General features: G+C 36.3%; 1 protein-coding gene across 1 annotated transcript; it reads left to right on the forward strand.

Moving 5' to 3' along the window:
- The first annotated feature begins 16 nt into the window (after window positions 1-16).
- LOC113678082 (basal body-orientation factor 1) lies at window positions 17-11,262 on the forward strand. The gene is made up of 15 exons (XM_027194950.2): window positions 17-167; window positions 853-975; window positions 2,230-2,353; window positions 2,798-2,863; window positions 3,283-3,345; window positions 3,592-3,672; window positions 5,541-5,692; window positions 6,669-6,765; window positions 6,940-6,987; window positions 7,552-7,620; window positions 8,140-8,252; window positions 8,568-8,658; window positions 8,777-8,844; window positions 10,055-10,315; window positions 10,915-11,262. Exons 1-15 carry the CDS (start codon window positions 118-120, stop codon window positions 11,108-11,110), a joined length of 1,602 nt encoding a protein of 533 aa, XP_027050751.2. The 5' UTR covers window positions 17-117; the 3' UTR covers window positions 11,111-11,262.
- Window positions 11,263-13,677: the final 2,415 nt, after the last annotated feature.

Genomic DNA, 13,677 nt, shown 5'->3' on the forward strand with positions numbered 1-13,677 from the left:
TAAACAAAGGTTGCCTAGAAACGAGTACACTAAAGAGAGTCAGCCATTTTGAGAAAGTAAGTCAGTGTGATCGAAGATAGTTTGTGTGGAAAAGTCGTCCTATATTCGAGGAAAAAAATGCCTAAAAAAGCCAAGAAAGCGAAAGGAGGAAAAGGAAAGAAAGGAGGGTACGTTTTGTTGCCATAAATCACGACAGATTTACGCTTTTGCTTATTCAATTGTCAGCTCTAGCCCGGACGATTGGAGCTGGGAAAACAGTGCCTTACTTCTTGTACTTAGTACACTTGCGTCTGTCATTAATTCGGCATGAGAGGGACATAAGTTTCTTTGAGTTTCTTATGAAACTTAACGCTAGTACACTTTCAATCGATCTCAGATCAAAACATATAAAGAGGAATTACAGTATGATAAAGGGGGTAAACTTCTAAAGAACTGTGTTGATGCTTAATGGGGGGAGAGTATAGCAGGGTAATTTAGTGCTATCAACTGAGTTGAAAACGTAAATTGACCACTGTAAAGAATTCATAGGCTGACGTTTCGAGCGTCAGCCCTTCGTCAGAGCGATTCGTCAAATCGATTCGTTAGCCAATCTGACGAAGGACCAACGCTCGAAACGTCAGCTTTGTTTGGCACTATTGGACATGATAAAAATTTGTTTTGATTGAATGGACCATAAAGAGTCTTCTACATGAACTGATTACTTAAGTTATATCAAAGTATGCCAATGGATACAAGCACGGTATAAATTAAATTTTCGCTATGAGATCAAGTTAGAATTACATGTAAGTGAGAAACTATATTATGGTGGAACATGTATGGATATGAACTTGGGTATGTTTGGTTAATTGACAGGAAGAAAGGTAAAAAAGAAGGAAAGAAGTCCAAGAAGGAATCAGTTCTCAAAGATGCAATGGCTAATGCCAAACTGTGGGAAACTAAATTGGAAGCTGTGGAAAAATCTCGACAAGAATACAGGTAAAACTTACCAGTGATGTTTCCATTACCTTTTGATAGTGTTTGTATGATATATGAATAGTTTTTTTGCAAAGTTTGTGGTGTACTTTGGATATATGCTGTATTGATGTGGGTAATTTTACACAATAATTTGGTTTTAACAACTGAGTTGATAATTCTTATTGGCCAGTCTGTAAAGAAATTCTAGATTTGACTTTTTGAGCATTAGCCCTTTGCCAGAATGTAGGGCCAATGCTCAAAGGGCTTGGGATGTAGTTTTAAAAATTTTGCTGGAATGTTATTGGGCCTAGATGCGATTGATTTGCACGACTCCCATGCAATAACTGCTCTGAGTGCCTGATAACTGATTAAGAGGCAATTATATTGTGAATTTATAAGATTGCTGTAATTGCTGCATCTTCAAATCCCCTGTCTCCTCAAGCCTAATGTATTTTACAACTTATATAGTAAAAAAAACCTATTTTCTTTGAAGAAACTTCTCATTTTCATTCAGTACTATTGATGTTAAGTTTCTCAGGAAACAACAGAAAGCTTTTTAAGCACAGACATTTTAAGATAGCTGCTGAAGGAGAATGTTACTACATCTGACATGCTTTGATATCAAGTGGTCAACTAGAAAGCCCTTCTTAGCTTTTAGCAAATATAAAATTGATTCTTCAGAAAGATAGATTCTGTAGTGATTGTCAATGAAGAGAACCCTCAACCCCAGGCTACTATATGCATCTCAAAGGCATCTTTGCCCATCCCTGTCACTCCCAAGATCATAATATCAAGTCTCTGTACTATAATGTCCACAAATTTTCCTGATATTTGAGTGGAGAATTAAATGTTTTTTTTCTTGTCTCTCACTACTTTCTGTTCGAAAACATACATAAATTTCTGTTGTTAGGGGAAAGTCCCTTTTGGTTATTCCTGGGAGTGAAAGTGTGACATTCCCTATTATTAGATTTTTGCATTGACATCATGCAATCCATTGGCAGAGCCTTGCTCTCAGTAACACCTGGTGGCCCCTTTCCCCTTCCTTTTGCTCCTGGCTGATCAGAGAGGCATGGTTTTTTTTTTTTTTTTTTTTTTTTTTCATAAAAAGCATACGCTGGACACCCTGCATTTTGCAATTTCAGAACACTGGGCTGACAGCCCTTCAATTTTTCTTAGAGCACAGCCTTGACTGTTAACAATTAGCATGTTCTTCAGGTAGATACCTTTTATTTTTAAAATGTACCCATTTGAATTGAAAATTATTTTTCAAAACAGAGAAAATGCCAAGCGCTTGGTGTACGAGAATGATATTTTACAAATGCAAATGGCAAGCACTGAGAAGGACACACTGGATGTCATATCTTATCTAAAACAAGAAGACAGCAAGAAAGATGATCAGGTATTAAATCGATAGCTTCTGTCCAGACAGTGTGATAAAAACATTTACAAACAACCAAAAAACAAAAACACAATAATAACAAAAACAATTTTGTTACAAAAACACTGTGACCATGTTCTATTAACTAGTCAGTAAGTTTTATGGCAAAGATGACATAGTCTCGTAACAGGCCATCTTTAGCAAATTGCTTTAATTTTTTTCCTCCAGTACAAAATGTTTTGCTCTGACATTCAGCAAATTGGACATCAAATGCAGCAGTCAGAATCAAAATTCCTGCCATAATTTTAAGTTGATGTTGACTGTTAAAGAAAAGGCTAAAGATTGATGTAGTTTTAATTTATTTCATGTGCAATTAAACACATTTTTCTTATCACTAATTGTTCACTAAATTTAGTAACATAATGGCTATGATTTACATGCAGAGTCTCAATGCTATAATTTCAGGTTTCCAAGCTTCAGCAGGCTCTAAAGGAAGTAAAGAGGGAGGCAAGAAAAGAACGGCAAGCTCTTGTGAGTAATATACAATGTATTTTGGCTTGAAGAGAAAAAAAAAATACTGTCATCTAGAAACTTGTCAGTGCGATCCAAAAAGTGCTATGTATGGAGCTGACTGAGACACAACAGTCTCAAACCACTCAAACTAATTTTCTTTCTGGACCAAAACAATATAATGACTACAAGAACTACTCATTTCAGTACAGCGATATTGGTATACAATGTACAATGTTACCATTATATCCTTTTCTGCTCCATGAGGCACATACAGTGTACAGTACATGTATAAAGACTTCATTTGTATTATTGTAGATTTGCTGGTAGAACTTGTATAGTGACACATTGACTGCCACCCAACTGCTGCTATTAGCTACAAATATATTACTTCTGAGAAGAAAATTGATTTTGTTTATAATGATACTCTCACACTGTAGGTTGACGAATATTCACAGCAGATTCACCAACTGCAGGAATCTCTAGCAGAGAAGACCAATGAGGTGAATTTTTTTTTAAACTTTTTACTTTTCATTAAAAAAAAATTTTTTTTCAATTGTTTGCGTGTATTAAGTATTGTTTTCCAAAACAGAGTTAAGGTTTTCCCCTTTGTTTTTCACATAGTGCTGAAACAGGGGAAAATCAGAGTACTTCCAAACCAATTTAGCCTCAAGTCATTAAAAACTACAACGTACATTTAAATTACATGTATATACATGAGTTTTAATAAGTTTTGAACATCTTGTTAGGTGAAACTGATGCAATCTGAGCTAAAACTTGTGAAGGAATTCAGACGGAAGAGAGCCCAGATGCAGCGGGAACTAGATGAGGTACATGCTTTTTTCCTCTTTCTTTATTAAAGAATGATGTGAAAATGTAATTTACTGTTAGTACTGTTGTATCTTAGGAACAGAAATCTATCAACAGGTCTCATCCTTTAAAGATCCTGTGTTTGGTTTTTATTGCAACCACTAGAAAGGGTGATGTACATTGTACAACAGTGTACTTAGCTTCTCACTGGCTAATTTTCAATTATTGGACAAGACTTAACAATTTAAAATGTCTTTTCCAATTATGTATTTTACATGTCAAGTAGGTCAGTTACCTCAGGCTCCACATGCAAATCCCCTATATGCTGTCTTGAAACAGTTGGCACCTCAATTTGGGCAAAAAACATTACTTGATTAAGGCATGTGTGTCCCTGTAGCTCCTAATTGATCAACTGATTGCCAAGAAGTGGAAATATGAGTGTGACTCTTGGCCTTTCTGCACCAGCAAAAAAGTTGTTAATTTAGACAAATCTTTTTTCATCACCAACATTTTACAAGTGCAGATGGTTTGTCATGACCTAACAAATTTTGGCTGAAGTGGACATCTTCAAATCCACTGCTGACAAAACTTGTTCTTGGTATTAAAACTGGACAAAATGGAGTAAATAAACCAAACCATAATAAACTTGTCAATCATTTGTTGTAAAAGCTATAACAAGCACTTAATTGAAAAAACCTTAGTGTACTAGAAACTATGGCAAAAATTGTCTTTTGTTGCAAAACTCTGGGATTTTAAAATTTTAAAACAACTTAGGATTAATCCTGGAAATTGGAGGTGGAATCCTTTGCCAAACAATGCTGGTTAGTCTTATGAACACTCAAGTGCTGGCTGAATTTGACAAGCAACAGCTGAAACAAAAATTTTTCTAGACAAAATTTGTCTTTGATTTAGTCAGTAAAAGTCTTGTTTTGTCTGCTTGTGCAGGAAAATTCTTGTTTTGTCATTACTTAACAAATTTTGGCTAAAGTGGACAAATCTTCAAATCCACGTTGACAAAACTTGTCCTAGGTATTAAAACTGGACAAAATGGACTAAATAAACAAAACCATAATAAACTTGTCAATCATTTGTTGTAAAAGCTATAACCAGCGCATATTGAAATGACATCAGGCTACTAGAAACTAAGGCAAAAATTGTCTTTGCTGCAAAACTCTGGGATTCTAAAACTTTAGAACAACTCAGGATAAATCCTGGAAATTGGAGGTGAAATCCTTTGCCAAACTATGCTGGTTGGTCTTATGAACAGATCAGGTGCTGGCAGGATCTGACAAATTTGAAATTTTCTAACACAGATGCAACAGCTGAAACAAAAATTTTCCTGGACAAAATTTGTTTTTTATTTTGTCAGGAAAATTCTTGTTTTGTCTGCTTTTGTGAAAAGGCTCTTTGTGAGGTTAAATTTGAATTCTGGGCACAATCTGTAGTTGAATTGTCTGCACAATATCTCTTTGGAATCTTGAAATGGGACAAGTGTCATAAGCCTCTGTACTGTCCAAGATCTCATTAGTAATTCTTCTCACTTCTGCCATAGAATTCTTAAGATGCTACTTCTGAGAATTTGATACTGGATCAACTAGAAAATCCTCAAACTTATATTTTTCTTTATTCTCATCACCTGTCTGATTGATATTGTATTAATATTGTATTGATATTGTATTAATATTGTATTGATATTGTATTAATATTGTATTGATATTGTATTAATATTGTATTGATATTGTATTGATATTGTGAGGAGAAATTCTGTCTTGGTCACTCGTGGGGGTTAAAGGATAACCCCAAATATTCACTTTATGGTGAAAAAATTAATGAGGTTTTTGGAGCAGAAGTTCTCAATCAAAAAAAAATTTATTTCTCTCGTAATTAGATAAAGGAGAGCATGTTTGCTACTGAGAGACACCACAAGGACACTTTGCAACAAATGGAACACAAGTTTTTTGAAGAAAAAGTTCGATTACAGCAAGAAGCAAGTAAAAAGATTGCAGAACTTGCAGAGAGAGCTCATTCAGAGGCCATCAGGTAAAAACATTTATTTCCAAGGACACATGGACTAATTGTAGGTAGAGGAGGTGTATTTGACCTCCTTTGGTTGGATAAAGTCATGATAAAGTTACTGTTAGTAATTGTATGATCTTTAAAAGGTAAAATAATAATAATGATAATAATAATAATAATAATAATGATAATAATAATAATAATGATAATAATATAATAATAATAATAATGATAATAATAATAATAATAATAATGATAATAATAATAATAATAACAATAAACAGGAATTTAATTTTTTGCAAAGTCCAGGAATACATGGTCCAAGGTCCTCACTTGATGAAAATTTTAAATAAGAGCCATGATGTTATTTGAAATAAAAAATTATAAGACTGAAGATTGTGGAGTTTGGTTCATAACAATCCCAGTAATATACACTACATGTACCTATAGTGTATATGTGACTTAGATTAATGAGGATGGAGACAGAAATTAGGGACACAGGAGAGAGGAACTAACAATTCAGTATGAGGGGAAATAGAAAGTCTTCAACAAGGAAACATACTTTACTTAAAAAATCGAGAAAAAAATATCACTTTATGATAACGAAAATCCACACCATGGAAACCCTGGTGTAAAACCTCACAGGTTCGTAGGGGATCTTTTAGGATTGTCGAAGACCCGCCAAAAATCTTTAAAAACAAGTATCTTTAAAGGATCCTTAAAAGCATCCTTTCAAGGTTCTTAAGAAGATCTTTGTAAGGATCGCCTAGAATTTAATCATTATCTTACAAGGATCTTTTTGGGAATTTTTGCAAGATCTGTGCAAGGATCCGTCAAGATCCTCAAGGACCTTAAGAATTTAATGAAAGTCTTTCCAAATTTGCGTTGATTTCGGGAAACATTACATCTTGTAAGCTATTCTAGAAGTCGTAGTTCCAGCGTACTGCTATTGATAATACTTACAATTAAGTTTAAGCCATTCTTACGTTTGAATTCTTAGTAATCTTGATGAAACAACACGATCCGTATACAAAGAGAATGTGCGTTTAAATGCTGCCTTGGATTTCCACATTAAGGAAGGACAAGAACTAAAGAAGGTTGGTCTATAATATTGATTTGTGTAAAAAAATTGTCATTAAGGCCTTTTTTGGTGTCAAATTATGACAATCCTAATAATAAACGTATACGTGTATGCCATATGTTTCACATGTTTGTGTTTTTCCTTTTCTTGACGTCCAAGATAATTTTGTTTATATTGCATTTTTTTAAAGGAAAAAGAAGCCTTGAGTACAAAGACTAGCAGTCTTTTATCTGAGAAGGTATGTTTGATAAACCATTAGGCATAGTGATGTTGAGTCAGCTTTATCTACGCAAAATGGGAGATTTCCGTTTCTTTAATTAGAAGACGGAATTCTGAGCCGAATATATTTTGCACGACAAGAAATCGCGGAGAAAGTCGAGGGTTTGAACTTACGCAGCAAAGCTCACTGTGTTTTCCAAGCGCGGAAATACAGATGGTAGTGTAATATTTAGCATAAGGGTGAATGGAGGAAAAAGCAATTTTTTTTACGGAAAATTTGAGTGTCTTTAACGTTGAATTATAGCGGAGCGAATCCCCATACTTATCAAAAATGGTAGAAATAAGGTTACGTAGAATCATATTTTAGGGGATAATTGCCATAAATAAACAGTTCTATATATTGACGGTAATTTTTTTCGTCCTTTGTATGTGTTTGTGGTAATCTTGTCCTCATAATGTTTTCTTTGTATGTTTGATATACGAAATATCCTCTCAGTTTTTATGGGTTTGGCCCTAATCAGTACTGAGAATGTGAAGACATGTTATGCAATACTTACCTTTCATTACATTTTGTTCATCACAGGAAATTAATGGTATGATCGTGCAAGAGAAAATTGTTGAAAGCAAGCAACAGAAAAAGCAAATTGAGGAGGTATGAAGGTTTCCCAGTTCTCTTGCGTCGTTATTCCACTTTGACTACGGACAGTGTATATTTACATCTTAAATTCAGAATTCTTTTTAACTTTGTACTTGCCAACTTTTTGGGGTGGAAAGTGTACAAAATTTTATCGAAAGAGTGCTGTAAAGATGAACTGATTATATCGATGGTTCTCACGTTGGGCCAAGTTTGTTTTTCTTTACAAATACTGTTGGAAAAATCGGTAGCGTGCGGAATTGTTTGACAGGCAAAAACGCTTCGAAAAACTGTGTGCTCGGAGCATGATGGGATTTGTGCCGAGTAGTCGCTCGATTTTCTAGCTTCAAGAGAAGACTTCCGAAACATATCAATCCCGCTCTTTTAATTTACGGTTAATTTTATCACAGTGTGTCCTTAAATGGGTCGTAAATAATCATGGGTCTGTGTGAATGCTCCTATCCCTTTCACAATCTATTTAATTTACGTTCGACCATTTTCTGTAGAATGACGTTCTCTTTCGATCCTCAAACTTAGCTCCAAGAGAAGGTGAAGACATTGGAAAAATCTCTCAGTCACGTGGTGCGTGAATTCGAGGCAGAACGAGCGTCGTTGGTGCAGAAGTCAGAGGATGAAACCAGAAGTAGTAGGTAAGAAGTCAGTGTAAGATTTGATACGGTTCTGTAGATTAAGGGGAAATTGTTTTAAGTTTCCGCACTGCCTTAAAGACGTGAAGATTGAAACTAAGGGTATTTCTTTTATTCGGTCTTTTTTAGCTGTATTTTGTTTCGTTGGTTTTTGTTTTTGTTTTGCCTTGTTTTTGTTTTGCCTTGTGTTTGTTTTGCCCTGTTTTTGTTTTGCCCTATTTTTGTTTTGCCTTGTTTTTGTTTTGCCTTGTTTTCATATCTTTAAACCAGTAAATTATTCATATTCATGTTTTGATATCATGTCCACTTTCGTTTCAGAGCTGAAATTTCGAGGCTACAGAGAATAGTAGAACTTAAAACGAAAGAGATGAATCGTGTCAAAAGACTGGCGAAAACTATTTTAGATCAGGTGAGATGGTTCGCACATGTTCAACTGCTCAACTTATTAATTATTTTATATCTAAAACGGGGTTTGAGTTCAGCGGCATCGTTAAACTTAATTTTGATCTTTTTTTTTTCTTTTGTAGCGAACGGAAGTCGAACAGTTTTTCTTGGACTCACTGGAATACGTCAAAAATGAAATTATCAGAAACAGGTACTGAGATGAGGCAACATGTTGATGGAAATGTTGTGACCCTTGTGGTTACTCAGAAAGTTGCATCAGCATTTCGAAAATTATTTGAATAGAACTGTCAATTCTTTATGCTTTCCTCTCTTGAACATTTGAAAATAAGGAAGGCAAGAATCGTTGCGTAAATGTTTTAAGGGTAAAATCGGCTTTACATAAAAGGGGGAAAGTTCAAAACGCGCCAAAATCTGCAGAAGATTCTGTGTTGAATGCAATCAGTATAATATCGCAGTGAGTGGCCATGATCTATGTTGATAAGCCAAAAAAATTTTTTTAGGGACAAAACGCTTCAGAAAAGTCTTCATTATGTTAATTTCAGCTTTCTCAGATTGTTCTAACGGTTTTCCCGACAGCCCTCAAAATCCGTAAAATCGATTAAAAATCTCTCTAAATGTCGGAGGACCATTAGAAGTCCAGTTCGACTTAAAACATTTCAAATCTACTCGTTTTCGTACGCGCGACAAAACATATTATAACATAGCTAGTAAATTTGTCTAATCAAATTTAATTGCGCGAGCGTGCTTCCTATTCCTATTGTTCACGCTCATGACGTCAGCAAACAAATCCCTCGAGAAAAAATTTCCATCGGGTTGAAAATGTTCTAAAACAATTGGTTCATACGTCATCTGTGCGTTCATCGAGATATGAAGCCCTTGGGAAGTTTGGAGATCACTCAAGAAGCTACGCCTCGAGCAACTCTTACGCATCTTTCGTGCTCGCCAAACTTCCCGCGTGCTTCATATCTCGATGAACGCACGCTGACGTATGAACCAATTGTTAATTATATCATTAAAATTTCAATCATTTAAATTAACTAATGAGCGCGCGCCTTAAAGTGAACAATAACAAAAAAAAAACATGAAACAAAGTATGTAATTGCACACGCCAGGGCAAAAGTACGAAGTTAGTTCTGTCAAAAAATTTTTTTTATTAAATCCTTAAAAGTAGAAAAGGTTGCAACACAGATGGTTAAAGAGAAACGAAAAATAAAAAAAAGGACAAAGAAAGAAAGCAATGTTGTTTAGAAGGATGTTGTCTGAAATTTAGGGCACAAACGTCGCCTTATTTTGGTGGAGACTGGGTATCCGCTTAAAAGATACTGTGATAGTACCTCGAAAAGACTGAACGTAGCTTGTATCAAATCCTTTTCTCATTTTCAGCCATTCTTTCTTTTTAGAATACAATATCGAAAAGATGCCCAAAATGCCTACCAACAACGCATGCTCGAAGCTCACGCTGGCCACAGTGATTTCCCGCGCGTCAGAACCTTCCGCCCATTAGACAGCAGTACAAACAATGTGTTTGATGACCTGAAGGAGGCCGAGCGGTGGACTGGGGTCCAAGGAAAAGTTGACATGTCTGAGCTAACCTGGGAACAACGCGAGCGGATTTTAAGGATGTTGTTTGCGAAAATGAATGGTTTCAAAGAAAAGAGAAGGTACGGTGTTTCCCATAAGTCGATGGTATCATTAGCCTACGCGTAGCCGTACTCTCCCCACCCCAGGGTGAAACGGGCTGTAGGGGAGGGTGCGGCTACACGTAGACTATGGTATCGCTGGTATCTATGTAACGTTTCCGCTATTTATCACTATCTCTACTACCCAACGGGAGGGTAACATGACGTACGAGAGTAATCAAACAATACCCAACTTTATTTTCCATTAATACGTCATTTTACTATATTAGCGCAACAGAACACACAAGATATGCGACGGTATCACATTGTTAAGCAGTGCAAAATACGGACGGAAAGCGAAGCAACGACATGGCCGCGCTTTTCATCCTTTAGGTTCGACTGTTGAAGTGGAAAAAGGTTTTTTTCGTTTGTCAACATTCTGCCCTTTCCTTTTATTTTCCCTCGCTTACGGAAAATATTGCGGTACTCGCAGACATCGGCTTTTGTTGTTTACACCATCTTACATCAAGTGTATATTTTTGCATGTCTTCTTAGAGAGCAGTTTTTTTCGTGCGTCAAATTCTTGAACAGGGTTCAAGAATTTAGTTCATCTCTGAGTATTTCCTTCTTCTTTTCGCTAGACCTAAGGCACCAGCACTTGAGCCAACGCCTCCGGATTCCCATTCAAAAGCTCTACCTTCCGAGCAGACACAGAAAGCAATGGGAGACAGTACATTCCTGACGCAGCAAGATGTGGGTGGCCCATCACTCCCTGCGGCCCTTCCACTCCCACCCGTTGCTGGCACTCAGACTTCGACTGCGGGTACTGTTAGTTAAAACAACGAACTTGATACAAACAGAATCAGAGGTTACATCTCCTTACTAAAAAGAGTAATGTGTCGAAAAGATGTTGAATAGTGTGTTTATAGACATAGTTGTGTCACTTTATGGATACTAAAATGGTGTAAATAAACAAAAAATTTTAGTTACTGAGTTGTTTTCGTCTGCTTTGACGTCTGTTCTAGAGCGTCTGTTTCAGTCTAATGTGCTGGGCTAAATTTCCGAAATGAGTTGTCTTTCACACCTTTACCTGCTACCTAACGCTGTGCTGTGTCGTGCGTCGCAACCACAAAGCTTTTCCACCATTGAGATGGTAAAGCTCAGAAAGAAACATAGCTTCAATTATCGCTTCTAATGAGGTAAACGCTCTATTCCTGGTTTCCGATGAATGAGACTGTGAGAATAACTTCCTGTTTATGACGTGACAGAAATCAAAACCAAAGTACGCGCCCACTGCAGGGCGGGAAGTGGAAAAGACTGGAGCTGCTCGGTTTTCACGCGCGGTTACAAAGGAAAACTATAGCGAACTTGTTATCGCGAGTGGTGAAGATTCAACATTGAGTTAAATGCGTGGAAAATCATCGCTACATTTGGAATCAAATGGAGATCTAAATCAGAAATAGAAGAAGAGACTTTCAAGGTGACCAAGCTTTAGCAGTAACTGATGCGATGACAATTTGCGACAAGGTACAAGGTAGACGAATGAACGAAAATTGAATCTTTATCAATTATTATTTAAGTCGTATGCTTCCATTTTCTCACTAGTCCGGATCTACTCGTTCTTTAGATTTGTATATGTAATCACATGAGGCCAAGTACTATTAAGGATTAATTGCACGAGAGTTTTCAAAATTTTCCAAAATTGCCCGAGTCGCGAAGCGACGAGGGCAATTTGGAAAATTTTGAAAACTCAAGTGCAATTAATCCTTAATAGTACGAGGTCTCATGGGATTACTTGTTTATCAATAAAGGGCAAAATTTATACGAAGGAAAATCACGCGCGCAGTCTATTTTTAACAAATTTCAAGGTAACGAACGGTTGCTATGCAACGGATTGGCCAATCATTAACAGGTAATCATGCCCTCTCTTGATTACTAAAAATGCCCTCGATTAAGAAAAAATGCCCTCTCTCTCAACCAATCAGCGCTCAGTAATTTTGCCCTTTATTGATAAACACAGATAACGTCGTTAACTGTTACACTAAGGTACTAGAGAAATACCTTCAGTCTTCTAGTTCGAATCGTATCACTTTGCCGGAGTTCTAACTGACTCCTTGAGCTGTTTCCCAGAACGAGACACTAAAGAGTTTAATCTAAAACTACAAAAAATGTAAAAACGATTATCTAACTTACAAAAATGGAGTATTGTGAAGAGCTGAATAATAATAATAATAATAATAATAATAATAATAATAATAAACATTTACAATTCTCCATTTCTAAACCTTTACGCCACACCAGTGTTTTTGGATGTCAGGTACATCTATTTTACTACTGATGAGGTAGTTAAGTTTTAAATTACGATTATCAATTGTTTTCTTTTCCGATGTTGAATAATACATGGAAAATGTACTTAGCACATGAAAAAAGTTTACTTTTACGCATTTTCTCAAATCAACCTGAAAATGGCGAACAGACATAGTCCTTTTTCTGTCAGGAGATAGAGATCGATAAAGATCCAGTAGTGAATACATTTTGGAACACCTAGAATCCCTCGAGGAGTATACGGCTTTTGCATCAGTCACACTTGGAACTATGGTTGCCAAATATTCCGGTGATTTCACCATCTGGCGCCTGGTTGGCCCAAAGAGACCTTGCGTTCAACAACGGCGACAGCAACGGCAACGGCAGCGGTGAGGTGAGAAGTCTGGGTCAAGGTGAGCTATGCCGTTGGCGTCCCGCCAAAATTGTGATTAAGATTTTTGTGAAGGAGAGAGCGGACTTTTCTTGAATGGTGACCTGCCTTCCAAGGCCTTTAAAGTAATAAGACATACGTACAATGATGGTCGATGAAATGTCTTAAAAATAGAATTGAAACCATCGGATTACTAAAACATTATTTAACATTCACAACGATATTGTCAAAAAATAAATCTTGGATTTCATAAAATATCATAAATAGTGAACTGTTGAATGTCAGCGCCTTCGAATTTGTTTATAAGAAATTGTGAATATAAAAATGTTGGACGTAGTCAGGAATTCAAGTGAGCCAATAAAGTCCTTGCAACTAAAGTACAACCGTGATAATTTATTTGAATGACAAGGATTACACTTTAAAATGTAAAGAATTACACGTTTGAGATAAAGCGGTAGAATCTAGTACCCGTAATGGCAGAGTCGCTACGAACTACCGACCAGAAGTCTACTCATTCGCAATACACTACCGGAAGAAAAAATGTCTCCCGTTGTCTTCGCCGTTATCGAATCGTAAGGTCCCTCGTGTTGTAGAGCGCCGGACTGCCGCGCGGAAGGTAGAGCGGACCGACACTTAAGGTTTTAAAATAACTGAGGAGAACGTGTTGCCTTTGCTATGACATCTGCAAATGGTAATATATTTTAGTCTT

This window comes from Pocillopora damicornis, chromosome 14 (assembly GCF_964200805.1).
Source record: "Pocillopora damicornis chromosome 14, jaPocDami1.2, whole genome shotgun sequence".
Classification (NCBI taxonomy): Eukaryota; Metazoa; Cnidaria; class Anthozoa; order Scleractinia; family Pocilloporidae; genus Pocillopora; species Pocillopora damicornis.